Source organism: Saimiri boliviensis, chromosome 1 (genome assembly GCF_048565385.1).
Source record: "Saimiri boliviensis isolate mSaiBol1 chromosome 1, mSaiBol1.pri, whole genome shotgun sequence".
Classification (NCBI taxonomy): Eukaryota; Metazoa; Chordata; class Mammalia; order Primates; family Cebidae; genus Saimiri; species Saimiri boliviensis.
The window spans coordinates 159,248,879-159,262,906 of NC_133449.1; the positions used below are offsets into that span (position 1 = coordinate 159,248,879).

The window sequence follows — 14,028 nt, forward strand, 5'->3', positions numbered from 1 at the left end:
GTGGCTGAAGGATGCCCTTTTTGGCTTTCCCTGAGGGCAGGTTTCGGGATCCTGCAGTACTCCCTGGGGCTTAGCTGCAACTCATGTGATAGTGAGCATTAGGGAGCTCTGTAGATTTCTGAACTCAGGGCCAGCATTGTGACTTGTCTATTTACCTCCATCCCAGGGAGGAAAACTTGGAGCTCAAGAAGTTGTTGATGAGCAGTGGCAACAAAGAGGGTACCTCTGGGCAGCCAGGCTCACCGAAGATGGAAGGGGCAGGCAAGAAGATGGGGGCCGGGCAGCAGCAGGTAGGTGGTCAGAAATTCCTTCTGCAGCATCCTTGGTTGCCGGTACCCAGCCTCTGCTTACCACCTCCAGTGACAGTGAGGTGACTCTCTCCTGCAGCCAGTGCCACCGTAGAAGGTTCTAGCTGTTATATGCCTTTTTCTTCACTTGGCCTGATCTCTGCTTCGAGGCTGCTGGTAGTCCCCGTGGCTCTGTGGGCCACACAGGCCTTCTCTCCTCCTGGCTAAATAGCTCCAGTTCCTTCAGCCATTGCTCACAGGTGATGTCGAGTCCTTTGCTCAGTCTGGGTGCACTCCCTAAACATTCCAGTTTGTCAAGGTCCGTCTCAGAGTGGCTCCCAAAAGTCAGTTTAACATCTTTGATGTTCCTGGCAGAATTAGGTTGCTCGGTTGAGCAAGCCCCCTTGGATTCTGCTAAGCTAAGCTCCTGGGATTATGTCTCTGGAGCCTCTAAAGTGGAGAGGGGAGGGAGCTGGCCAGCATCAGTGTGGTCTGGTGATGCTGCAGGGCTGGCCCATTCTCCCATCCTCCTCTTGTCCCAGCCTGGCCACATCCAGGTCCCAAGCAGGAGCAGACTCTGCGCCCCTTCCCCAGTCATCACCATTCCCCGTGCTGCAGAGCTGAGTCCCAACTCTTCGCCAACATGTTTTTATTTCCCCCTTTAATGGGGTTTAACAGCTGAACACTGGGGCTTAATGTCTTTAACCCACTCTACACCTATGCAATCGTAGTAATCACCCTAGGACTTGCAAATCTATTATCTTATTCGGGCCTCATCTCTACACATAGAGTAGGAAAGGCTGGGACTGTTATTCCATTCTACAGCTATGGCCATAGGTTTGGAGAGGTCATGTAACATCATATAATCAGGATTTCTGTGTGACCTGCTGTCAGGCAGACGTAGGGTATGGCCAGAGAGACATGCTGATAAATGGCGAAAGTCTACTCTGCCCTGGTTTTCTGAACCCCAGCCCATGGAGACCCTCTTTTCTTTCCTTTTTCCCCCAAATCAGATCCTGCCTTGTCTGCCCTCCTGTGGAAGGGACTTGTGCAGTCGGCTGCTCTCCCCTGGGTTCTCTGAGCTGCTCAGGTGTGGAATTCCCTGGGCCGGTCTCTTTACTTTTCCTGTGCCCTTTAATCTCAAGTCATTTTCCTTGAGAGCCCCAAGCCAAATGCTCTTACTGCCCTATCAGAGAGTGGGAGTGACTTGCCCTTGCGCCCCAGGATCACCTGCCCCCTAAGAGGCCTGCGTTACAGAGGGGCGAAGGATGTGCCTTGGAGTTGCATGCAGGTGGAATACTGGCTCCACCTTTCACCAGCACTGCAACCTTGGATAAGTCACACAAGACTCCCAGGCCTCACTTTCCTCTGTAAAATGAAGATGGTAACACCTACCTCAAGGGGTGGTTGTGAGGATTCAGTGATGCAATGCATGTGAAGTAAGTTTAGCGTCATCAACAGTGAACATTAAGCTGTTGCTCTTCAGGACAGATTTGGTGCCAGCGGCCAGCTCTGCTGACTCCATGTGGACTCCTGTCTCCCTCTCGGAGGTTCAGGGTACACCACCTTAGATTCCACCTTCTTCCTCCCTCCCGAGTAACCCATTTGCCTTTTTGCTAAGCACAGCTCCCATCCAGGATGCCACCGATTTCAAGGGGTCAGGTTGTCTGTTCCCTTTCTCAAAGAGGGTGACCTTACCTGGAGGGCTCCCCTTCACCTTGCTCCCTGGTGCTAAGGTGTGCTTACAGGCCTGCGCCTGTAGGGGGCAAGCTCTGCCTTCAGCCCTACCTGAAGCCTCTGCGGGGTGCGATGAGGAGGGAATAGAGAACACTGCGAATAAGGCCGGGCGCGGTGGCTCACGCCTGTAATCCCAGCACTTTGGGAGGCCGAGGCGGGTGGATCACGAGGTCAAGAGATCGAGACCATCCTGGTCAACATGGTGAAACCCTGTCTCTACTAAAAATACAAAAAATGAGCTAGGCATGGTGGCACGTGCCTGTAATCCCAGCTACTCAGGAGGCTGAGGCAGGAGAATTGCCTGAACCCAGGAGGCGGAGGTTGCGGTGAGCTGAGATCGCGCCATTGCACTCCAGCCTGGGCAACAAGAGCGAACTCCGTCTCAAAAAAAAAAAAAAAAAAAAAAAAGAACACTGAAAATAGAGAGAATCTGACTCCAGGATGGCGGACAGTGTCAGAAGTCCAGATGGGGCCTGCGGAGACCCTCTTCTCTTTGAGCTTCTTATTGTACTGAAGCTCAGAGAAGGTGAGGGTCTTGGCGTCCATCACTGAGGGGCTTAGAGATAGAGTCGACACACACCCTCTGGACTCCTGGCCTTGTCTGCTGTTTCACCCAAGCACTCGCTGGTTTTTTTTTTTTTTAAACCTTTTTATTTTGCTATAACTAAACTTACAGAAGAGTTCCAAAAGTAGTCCAAAGAGTTCCCTTATCCCCCTCCTCTAGCTCCCCCTAATGGTAACATCTTAGAGAACCATGGTTGAATGATCAAAACTAGGAATTAAGGGGACGTACTACTTAGTAAACTACAGACTTTATTCAGATTTCATTGCATTCAGTTGTCTCCTCTCCCTCTTTTCCTCTAGTCTGTGACAGTTCCTAGTTGTTCCTTGCTTTTCATGACCTTGACTCTTTTGGGTTATATAGTGGCCAGTTATTTTGTAGAATGTTCTTCAGTTTGGGCTTCTTTGCTGTCGTGATTGATGCCTCCCAAGTGATTGGATCTCAGGATGAGATTGAGGTTATGTGTTTTGGCAGGGATCTCACACGGGTGACGTTCTGTGTGCGTCCAAGTGTGTAGAACATTTCTCAAGCCAGCATATCAGGGGTACATGATGCCAACGTTTTACTACCGTTAACCTTCATCACTTGGTCAAGGTGCTGCCTTTCAAGTTTCTCTGCAATCAAATGACCAATTTTCCCTTTGTAATTAATAAATGTTTATTTTTGAGGAGCAACTTTGAGACTATGCAAATACTCTTTTTTCTTAAACTTTGACTCAGTAATTTTAGGTCCATTGGTGGATCTCCACCTGCAGCAGTAATTACTAGAGTAATCTAATGGTGATTTAGTGTTTTCTTCTTTCCTCCTACACTTACTAATCGGAATTCTTTTGTAAGGAAGAGCTGTCCCTTCTCCCTCAATTTGTTTATTTATTCAGCTGTTTTGTTCTATCAATATGAACTCGAGAATATTTATTTCCTACTGTGACTTATAATCCAATACTGTTGTGATATATTTTGCTGTTCTGAGGGTTTCTGTTTTGGCCGTAAGAGTTTTTTTCAGGTTGTTTCCGGTGCCCTTTGACATGCCCCTTTTATGACTATTGTTGTTATTATTATTCATTTGAATACTGCCTTACTTTCTGGCACTGTAAGATGCACCAAGCTCACCTTCCATTTTATCTGTTCTAGACCTGGAATGAACCACTTCTCAAAGCAGCCCTGTTTCTTTTTTATTTTTTATTTTTATTTTTATTTTTATTTTTTTTGAGACAGAGTGTCGCTCTTGTTACCTAGGCTGGAGTGCAATGGCGCGATCTTGGCTCACCGCAACCTCCGCCTCCTGGGTTCAGGCAATTCTCCTGCCTCAGCCTCCTGAGTAGCTGGGATTACAGGCACGCGCCACCATGCCCAGCTAATTTTTTGTATTTTTAGTAGAGACGGGGTTTCACCACGTTGACCAGGATGGTCTCGATCTCTCGACCTCGTGATCCACCCGCCTCGGCCTCCCAAAGTGCTGGGATTACAAGCTTGAGCCACCGCGCCTGGCCCTGTTTCTTTTTAATAAAAAGAAAATGGCATTTAGTAGCTGAGCACTGGGTGTACTCAGTACTGCTGGATAACTCTGCTTTAGCCCCGTGCAGAGGACAGAGATAGGAAATATCTATTTGTACTAATCATGCATATACTCAGATCTTTATTTCTGCATCTCTCTAAAAATGTTTTTAAATAAGCATATAACTTTAACTTCTATAAAAGTTTTATCAAACATGTATGTTTTATGGACTGAATATATCTATATCTAAGTCTCAAATTTCTTACCTTCCAGGCCAGAGAGTTTTTTGGCTGATGTATGTAGCGGGTGAGGAGAGGGGCTGGTATACCTTAGAGGTCATGCCTAAGCAGGGAGAGGGCTTAGCAGCCACTCTGAGTCAGGGAGGGGGATCATCGTCTTGTGGACTTCCAGAAGGGGACCAGTCATGACTGGGATGGTTAGTGGTGTCCCGGCGGGTGGGAGGAGTAGGGAGATAGGAGACAGAGGGCTGAGGCCACAGGGGTGAGGGGCCTCAGAGGGTACTCCGTGGGTGAGATAAATTGTATCGAGGTTTTGGTGAACGCCCCTCTGTGCTTCTCCCTAGGCTAGTGTGACGGCAGGTAAGGTCCCAGAGGTGGGGGCCTTGGGCGCAGCTGAGAAGAAGGTGAAGATGCTGGAGCAGCAGCGCAGTGAGGTATGTGGCTGGGGTGGTGGTGGCTGTGGGAGGATCCTCCCTCCCAGGGCCAGCAGCACAAAGGCTTGCTCTGACCTCCTGGGTCATGCAGGCCTCACGTCACCATGAGGAGGTGGCATGGTGACCATGGACCCATCTGCCCATGGATGAAGTCTGCCTCCTTGCCCTGTACTGTCCTCTCTCAATCAGTCCCTCTGTCTACAGCGGTCACTCTGAGGAAGTGGCATTTGGGTCATGGCCTAATATTGTTGGGGGTAGAGTTTAGGCAGGCTCCCATGGTAGACCTCGGATGGTGGAAAGAGGTTGTGATAAGTTAGGCAAGTTTCAGCATCAATGATGGGGAGTGGAGGGACCCTCTAAAGCTGGTTTAGGGAGGACCCATCATGGAAGGAGGGGATTAAGGCCACTTCCAACTAGCCTGGAGGATCCATGAATTTACTGTCAAAATTTTTAACATTAAAATCTACCACAGCTGAGTGTGGTGGCTCATGCCTATAATCCCAGCACATTGGGAGGCCAAGGCCAGTGGATCACCTGAGGTCAGGGTTTCGGGACCAACCTGGCCAATATGGCGAAACCCCATCTCTACTAAAAGTACAAAAAAATTAGCTGGGCATAGTGGTGCATGCCGGTAATCCCAGTTGCTCAGAAGGCTGAGGCAGGGAGAATTGCTTGAACCTGGGAGGTGGAGATTGCAGTGAGCCAAGATTGTGCCACTGCACTCCAGCAAGACTCCGTCTCAAACACACACACACACCACACCACACACACACACACACACACACACACACACACACACACACACAAACACAAGCTACCTCTATTCATGTAGCTACTTTTCAGATATTCTGGGAAATGAATCCTCCCATTTCAAGAATTTTCATAGGCAAGAATGAGAAAGACCAGCCAGCAGCTGAATCCTGCCACAGAATACTGGGTGGCTTCCTAAACTTCATTAAGGTGATGGCCAGCGCCTTAGGTAGTTTAAATGCTGCCCCTGCCCCAACACTACTAAGGTTCAGGAGCTGGTTTGTAAGAGAGTCTTCTTTTCCCTCTGCTGCCAAGAGAGAAGTCACACAGCAGCGTCCTTGCGCCTTTTCCTGTGGATCTCACGTGTGTTCCTCCCTCGCCTCACACCCCCAGTCTAGTCCAGTCTTTTCAGACCCGGGGTCTGCATGCAGCTCCTTTTTGGTAGACACTGGTCTGTCTGTTCCGTCTAGCCCTTCTCTACACAGCCCTGGTCCTTCTCTAGAACCCCGAGCCTGCCTGCCCACCCTCGTCCTCCCATACATTGGAAAGCTGCTTTATGTGCATATCAGTTTTATTTGTGCATAAAAACTTTATGTGCATATTAGTTCTTACGTGTATATTAGTTTTATTTCTTTTTGTATTGTTATAAGCGTTTTTTTTTCTGATTTCAAAAGTGATATAATGCTCATCACACAAAGATCAAGAATACCACCTCCTAGTGAAAACCATAACTAATTATAGTTCATTGCATAATCCTGTTTTTTTCCAAAGTAGAAAAATAAAAGTATACATATATGTGTGTGTGTGTGTGTGTGTGTGTGTGTGTGGTGTGTGTGTGTGTGTGTGTGTGTGTGTATACATACACTGCTTTAGAGATTATTTTTTCTTTTGTTTTTTAAAAAATTAACTGGGTCAGGCATGGTGGCTCATGCCTGTAATCCCAGCACTTTGGGAGGCTGATACAGGAAGATCACTTGCATCCAGGAGTTTGAGACCAGCCCAGGCAACATAACAAAACCCTGTCTCTATAAAAAATAAATTAGCTGGGTGTGGTAGTACACAGTTGTAGTCCCGGGTACTTGGGAGGCTGAGGTGGGAGGATCACTTGACCTCAGAAGAACTGCAGTGAGCCATGATCACACCACTGCATTCTGGCCTGAGCCTGCCTCCAAAAAAAAAAAAAAAAAAAAGTATTAACTGTCTTTAAGGATCTCTATTCATATCTATAAGATATACTATGTTCCTTCAATTCTTAGTAACTTTTTATCATATACAATGTTTTTGAAATTGGTATGAATCCTTATGACACATCATTTAAGAGTCAGGGCCAATATTCCCATAACAAAAGACACTTTAACAAGAGAAAAGCATAACAGATTTATCTAATCAAAGTTTACATGGTATGGGAACCGTCAGCATGAAGGCCCAGAGGTACAGGGAAAACCGTCCATTTTTGTGCTTTAGATTGGATGAAGCGTGGACAGTGTGTAGAAAGGTGATTGGATAGAAGGGAATAATCTGCTGATAATAGTCTGAATGGGGAAACCAGGAAGGCCTGTCTGCCTGTCTGGATTCTTCTTGACCTCTCTGCATGGTATTCCTTCCACCCAGGTATAGGACAAGACACCCTCTGGCCCCAGGATTTTATGACCTAGTATTAGACAGAGTAGGTCAGAGAATTTCTTTATGGCCAGCTCTGACACTCACAGACGAGAGAGGTTAGAGTAATATTTTTAGGTTTGATGGTTGGCTTTGGGGGAGTGGGGTTCTGGTTTCTGTGCATGTTGGGGAAGAGGAATTCTAGTTTCTCTGGTTACGGGGGGAGAAGGAGGGATGAAAGATAGAAGCAGAAGGTCAGTGAAAAATTTTGCTTCTAGGCCTTCACTTTGGGGGTGTCATTTTTTGAGTCCCAACATTGGGATATACCTCCTCCTTTTGTTTTATTTAGTTGATGATGTAGGGTTGTTTTTCTTCCCTGAGGAATTGTTACATCAAGAGTATGGTGGATGGTGTCATTTTAGAACTGAGGAAGTGTGGTGGATGCCTTATTTTCTTTTTCTTTTGTCTTTTTTTTTTTTTTTTTTTTTTTTTTTTTAATTTTTTTAGACAGGGTCTCACTTTAGTTGCTCAGGCTGGAGTGCAGTGGCATAATCTCAACTCACTGCAACCTCCACCTCCTAAGTTCAGGTGATCCTGCCCCCTCAGCCTCCTGAGTAGTTGGGACTATAGGTACATGTCACCATGCCTGGCTAATTTTTGTATTTTTGTAGAGATGGGGTTTTGCCATATTCTCCAGGCTGGTCTCGAACTCCTGGACTCAAGCAGTTGGCCCACCTTGGCCTCCCAGAGTGCTGGGATTATAGCCATGAGCCACTGCACCTGGCTGCCTATTTCCTTGTTTTCTTAATAGCTGCACATTGTCTGTTTAAACTATCGTTTACTTAACCCATCTCCTGTGCTTAGATTGGCCTCTGGAATTTTTTTGTAATACAGATATTGCTGAGATGATTAGCCTTGATGTATATTTTTGCACACTTGTGTAAGTGCTTCTGTTGGTTAAATTTTTCAGAGTGCAGTTATTGGGTTAAAGATGATGACAATATGAAATTTCAATACATAATCCCAGACTGTTCTCCAAAGAGGTGTGTGTGTTGCTTAATTATTCGCTGAAATGATGTAGTTTCCATATCTTAGTGTTAATCTTGCTCTTGCTTTCCTGGCAAGGTAAAATGCAGCAGTTGATAAAGGTGAATGGCTTTTGAGCAACACTGAGTTTTCGAGAGTGAGGGATGGAGACAGTGTCTGTAGCAGCTATTCGCACACACAGTGCACCTTAGGATGCCGGCGTACATGGGGCAGGAGTTGGCGTTCCTTGTTCCTTCTGTGCTCATCTCCCGCTAACTCCAGTCTCTCCCCACAGCTGCTCGAAGTGAACAAGCAGTGGGACCAGCATTTCCGGTCTATGAAGCAGCAGTACGAGCAGAAGGTAATGTGGGGTTCCTGGCCGCGCCCACAGGGCATGCCTGGTCTTCATCTCGCTGCCTTTTTAGCAGCTTTGAACCTTGGGGAGTGGCTGTGCCGCACCCCAGTATGGCTCAGAGGAGAAGTTGGGGCAGCCAGGCCCTGCCCACACCCCGGAAGCGCTCTGCATCCATGACTCACACACCCTCTCTGCCTCTGAACCCAGATCACTGAGCTGCGCCAGAAGCTGGCTGACCTGCAGAAGCAGGTGACTGACCTGGAGGCCGAGCGGGAGCAGAAGCAGCGTGACTTTGACCGCAAGCTCCTTCTGGCCAAGTCCAAGATTGAAATGGAGGAGGCAAGTGTGGCCGCTGGTCCCTGCAGAATCAGCTCCCCTCCACATTAGCAGAATTCAGTGAAACAAACAAGCCAGAGGCAGGAGTCAAGAGATCCGGGGGTCTAGTGCCAAAGAGCTGTGTGATCGAAAACACAGCCTCTTTCCTTCTCTGTGCTGCAGTTTCCTGTCTGAAAATTGAGAAGGTTCCAGTAACTACAGCTTTTCACATTTTCTTGTTTGGATTCAGAACTTTGTGTTCCATTAAAATCGTAGGGACTGGGGAATTGTACAGGGAAGCACACAGTATAGAAGATCCAACCAGGTAGCCGGGCATGATGGCTCACACCTGTAATCCCAGTACTGAGACCAGCTCGGTTGTAGAGACCCCAACCCAGGCGGCGCTGCAGGAATTAAGAAACAGACAGATAGAGAGCAAAAAGGTATGGGACAGACGAGGCCTCGGCATTCCCAGCTGAGAGCCTTGAACAGAGTTTGACCCACACATTTATTGACAGCCAGCAAGTGATAATCATCATTTAACTGAAAGCATTCTTGCAGGGAACAAAGCATTCTTCAGTGGCAAGAAACAGGCTCTCGCCCTTTATCTACCGCAGCTGGAACGTGTCTAAGGCACTTGTCGCTCATGCTATTGTGTATGGTTCAGAAGCCCCCCCCTTCCCCCGCCAGCGGTCTTCCACCCAAGGGCAGGTTAGGTCTTTCCCCGGCTCCAGTAAACAACCTCTAGCAATGTGCGTCACTGCCATCACGAGGATGTCTCAGTACTGTAGATATTCTGTTTACGGCCAGTTTCTTTAAGGCCTGTTTATACCAGGCTTAGGGCCTGCTCTCAAACAGAATTTGAGATCAGTGTGGCCAACATGATGAAACCCTGTTTCTACTAAAAATACAAAAATTAGCCAGCTGTGGCGGCAGGTGCCTGTAATCCCAGCTACTCCGGTAGCTGAGGCAGGAGAATTGCTTGAACCTGGGAGGCAGAGGTTGCAGTGAGTCGAGATTGCACCATCGCACTCCAGCCTGGGCAACAAGAGTGAAACTTTGTCTCAAAAAAAAAAAAAAAAAAAAACAAATCCTAGCAGGCCTGCTCTGTGGCACTTGGTGGGGTGGGACGCTGCTAATTGTTCAGCATAGTGATGGCGATTTGTGAGGGAGGGGCTACAGCATGAGATAGAGCTCCACCTATCCATTCTTCCAGGCGTTTGTCCTCAGATCCTACCCCAGGCACTGTGTTGGACATAGAGTCCAGGGGAAAAGCCCCGCCTTTGTGGGGGAAGAGGTGCCAGACAACTAATTAAAGAAGCAAATAAGTGAAACCATGTTAAGTATTGCAAAGAAGGCCAGGTGTGATGGCTTGTGCCAGTGATCATGACACTTTGGGAGGCCGAGGCGGGAGGATTGCTTGAAGCCAGGAGTTCAAGACCAACCTTGGTGACATAGCAAGACCTTGTCTGTACAAAATTTAAAAAATTAGTTCGGTGTAGTACCATGCACCTATAGACCTAGCTGCTCAGGCTGAGATGGGAGGATTGCTTGAGCTGCAGTGAGCTGTGGTTGTGCCACTGCACTCCAGGCTGGACAACAGAGTGAGACCCTATTTCTTTAAAAGAATAAAGTATGGCCAGGCATTACAGTGGCTCATGCCTGTAATCCCACCATTTTGGGAGGCCAAGGCGGGTGGATCACTTGAGGTCAGGAGTTCAAGACCAGCCTGGCTAACATGGTGAAACTCTGTCTCTACTAAAAATAGAAAAATTAGCCAGGCGTGGTGGCTCATACCTATAGTCCCAGCTACTCAGGAGGCTGAGGCATGGGAATCGCTTGAACTCGGAAGGCGGAGGTTGCAGTGAGCTGGGATCGCACCACTGCACTCCAGCCTGGGTGACAGAATGAGACCTTGTCTAAGGGGAAAAAGAAGTATTACAAAGAAGAAGTTTCAGAGATCAGAGAGTGGGCATAAGGGGGACTAGATTTTTTCTTGCAGGGAAACAGCAGGTCCCCTGAAATAGTAGTATCTGCCCAGTCATATGTATGGCTGACACCAGCCAGGGCCCCTCAGGACTTTGGAGCAGCTTAAAGAGGAAAGGCTACTTGACTGCTGGAATCTCGGGAGATTTTATTTATGTCACTGTGTTTTTCTCTCCATAGGAACTGGGCATGGTCTTTTGCCTAGCTTAAAAATGGATATTTCCAACACAGATTGTCCCATCAGCATGGGACAGTAGGAGCCTTATCTTAGCAGTCAGCCTGCATCTGTGACACCCCCTTAACTTGGAGCTGTGTAGGAAGGACACTTCTGTCTTTCCTTATGAGTGCACAATCACATCTGGTTACTCTCGGCCAGACGTCCTGGCTCTTTGGCCCCTCCCCCTTGCTCACAGTGGTAGGTAAGACAAATCCCTGGAAACTGAGGGCACTTTTCCCTATCAGCTTCAGGGAAGACAGGACGTTTCGTGACAGGGGGTGGCCCTGTAGATAAGTACACATTTCGGAAAAGGCCATGCCCATCCGGGAGCCTGTTGGCAGGGAGTCCGGAACAACTCCCACGGAGTTCTGACCAAGGCTGCCCTCTGCAATCAGTCTCTGGATGGAAACAGCTCACAAGGTGGTTGGTAGAATACTAAAGATCACACAAGGGCTGGTGAAAAGTAACCGCTGCAGCTGATCTCCTAATCACATGCTGTGAATACACAGTTACGAAATGTCCACACACTACAAAGTGAAAGTTCCCTTGGACCACCTCCCCCCGCCGTGATTCCAGGCCCTCCGCAGAGGGAACCACTGTCACCATTTTGGTGCCTCTGTTTCCAGGCCATTCTCCCACATATGTACACGTAGGAATATATTGTTTATTTGGGGCTGTGCCTGGTCTTTCCACGGCACTGTGCTGCCGTCCTGTAGTTTAAATACATCCTTTGACGTTCATGGTAGGGGAGAGAGCAAGGGAACAGGAAACCTGGGTTCTAGCCCCAGCTCACCACGGGGCCTCGAGTATGCCCCTTCCCGCATCTGGACCTTTGTTGCTTAACATATTGCAGGGCTGGGGCCTGATGCTGTCTAAAGGCCATCCCTTGGCTGTGACGAAGCCCCTATGGAACCACCTCTTGGAAGCCTTCCCTCAGCTGTGGTGATCTTTCTTTTAGTCCCACAGTACTTTGTTCTTTTCTGGAGGAGCACTCACTGCCTTCTGCCACATTTCTCTCTGGCAGTATTGTCTCTCTTCTAGGCTCCGAGGCCGTACGAGCTGAAGTGTCTGTTAGGGATTATCAGTAGTTCATCTCTTTCTGTGGCTCACAGAAGACCCCCACATGAATCTGATCAGAACTTTCGCTTTTCTTTCGAGCACATTACACACAGACAAAATTTTGCATTCAGTTTTGGGGCTCACCGCCCTCCAGAGGCCTCTCTGTGACTCGTGTTAGGAACCCTGCACCTGTGACAGGTAGGTAAGCTTAGACAAGAGAGGGCAGTGGCAGTGCCTGGGATCTCAGCTGCTTGTGGATGAACTGGTGTCGGAATCCAAGGTCTTTTACTCAACTGAGCTTCTGCTTTTTCTGCTTTTAGTTATTATTTTAAATTGACACATACTAATTGAGGGCAGGACGATGTGGACATTACCGCGCCAACCCCAGGTGCCTTGCATGTGAGCATTGTGGAGTGATGGTCAAGGGAGAAAGGATGGCACCGGTAAAGGCTGGGCCAGGCAGGACAGGGAGTCCGAAGCCTCCTGGAGAGGCCACCCCTGCCCGCTTACCAACCCCATGTTCCCTGCAGACCGACAAGGAACAGCTGACAGCAGAGGCCAAGGAGCTGCGCCAAAAGGTCAAGTACCTACAGGATCAGCTGAGCCCGCTCACTCGGCAGCGCGAGTACCAGGAAAAAGAGATCCAGCGGCTCAACAAGGTGGGCGCCTCGGCCCGGGTCCCTTGGCTGCGCAGGGCTCCCTTGAGTCCAGCTGCAATGCCTACCCCGTCACTGGCGCCCCAGCCCTTCAGCTCAGGAAGGGTAACCCCCAGACAGCCAGCTGGCGTCCTGCTTCCCACCTGCTCTGCCATGGCCTCCCACAGCCCGAGTGACCCAGCCCTTGGATGAGCCTGTGTCGCCCTTCCCTCTGGAGGTGCATGCTTCCCTTTACGCCTCACCTGCCCACCCTGCTTGTCAGGATTCACTTTACCCTCACTTGCTCAGCAAAACCTTCCCCAAGTCTCATTCAGGTTGCCCTGGTCTATGCTCCTAAGGTACCAGCAACTTCTCTCACACCCCTTCTCCCGGCTCATCATCACTTACTTAATTCTGTCTTCCCACCTGGCAGTGGGAGGTGCACACCTTCACCAAGGTGTCTGCCCTTGGCTCCTTGCACAGCGCCTGGCACTGAGCACGTGTTCAGGAAACACTGAAGGGAGTGGGAGGGGGGCACAGGCTGAGGGCTCTGCCCTTGTGCAGTGGGATTCAGGGAGATGGGGCCCCCAGAGTGGAGGCTGGGGAAAGCAGAAACCCTCTGATCTGAGCCAAGCAGAGTGGTCTAGTCCCAGCTTAGCCTCTCCAGCCTCTCCAGCTCAGTTTTGCCGTCTGAGCCCTGATCCTCAGTTTTGCCATCTGAGTTCTAGCACTGCCTACCTTCCAGTAGGGTTTCAAAGATGCAAGCTGACAGGAGGGAGCTTTGAAAGGAAACATTCTCGAGGGCCTCAGGAGTTAAGTTCATGGCTCTGTTTTTCCTTTCTTGCTAATTGTTTTTCCTTTCCCTCTGCCTCCTGACCCTGGTCACAGTGAACTCTGGCATGAGTTCAGCATTCCTACGCCTGCTGGGGAAACCCTTTCTTTTAGATTTTGGTGTTTTGTAAACACTGATTATGCCAAGTCTGGGGTTCCTGACCTGTTGCCAGAGAAAGAAATGATCTGTCCCGAGCTGGGGGACTTGGGGCCCTAAATCCAGGCAGAGACTTGTTCACGCTGCTAATCAGAAAGATGACCTTGGCAGTTTCCCTGTCCCAAGACCTCAGTCTTTTCATCTAAAAAGTGGGGTGGAGGCCAGGTGCAGTGGCTCACATCTGCAATCCCAGCACTTTGGGAGGCTGAGGTGGGCGGATCACCTGACCTCAGGAATTCAAGACCAGCCTGACCAACATGGAGAAGCCCTGTCTCTACTAAAAATACAAAATTAGCCAGGCGTGGTGGCATATACCTGTAATCCCAGCTACTTGAGAGGCTGAGG

General features: G+C 48.9%; 1 protein-coding gene across 8 annotated transcripts in view; it reads left to right on the forward strand.

Moving 5' to 3' along the window:
* TNIP1 (TNFAIP3 interacting protein 1) overlaps positions 1-14,028 on the forward strand; it is a 61,785-nt gene that overhangs the window by 38,710 nt on the left and 9,047 nt on the right. For all 8 annotated transcript variants that reach the window (XM_074379049.1, XM_074379053.1, XM_074379061.1 and 5 more), the window contains 5 exons: positions 167-290; positions 4,664-4,753; positions 8,424-8,489; positions 8,691-8,822; positions 12,591-12,719. In XM_074379049.1, the coding sequence (XP_074235150.1) occupies positions 167-290; positions 4,664-4,753; positions 8,424-8,489; positions 8,691-8,822; positions 12,591-12,719 (541 nt within the window). The remainder of the gene's footprint in view (positions 1-166; positions 291-4,663; positions 4,754-8,423; positions 8,490-8,690; positions 8,823-12,590; positions 12,720-14,028) is intronic.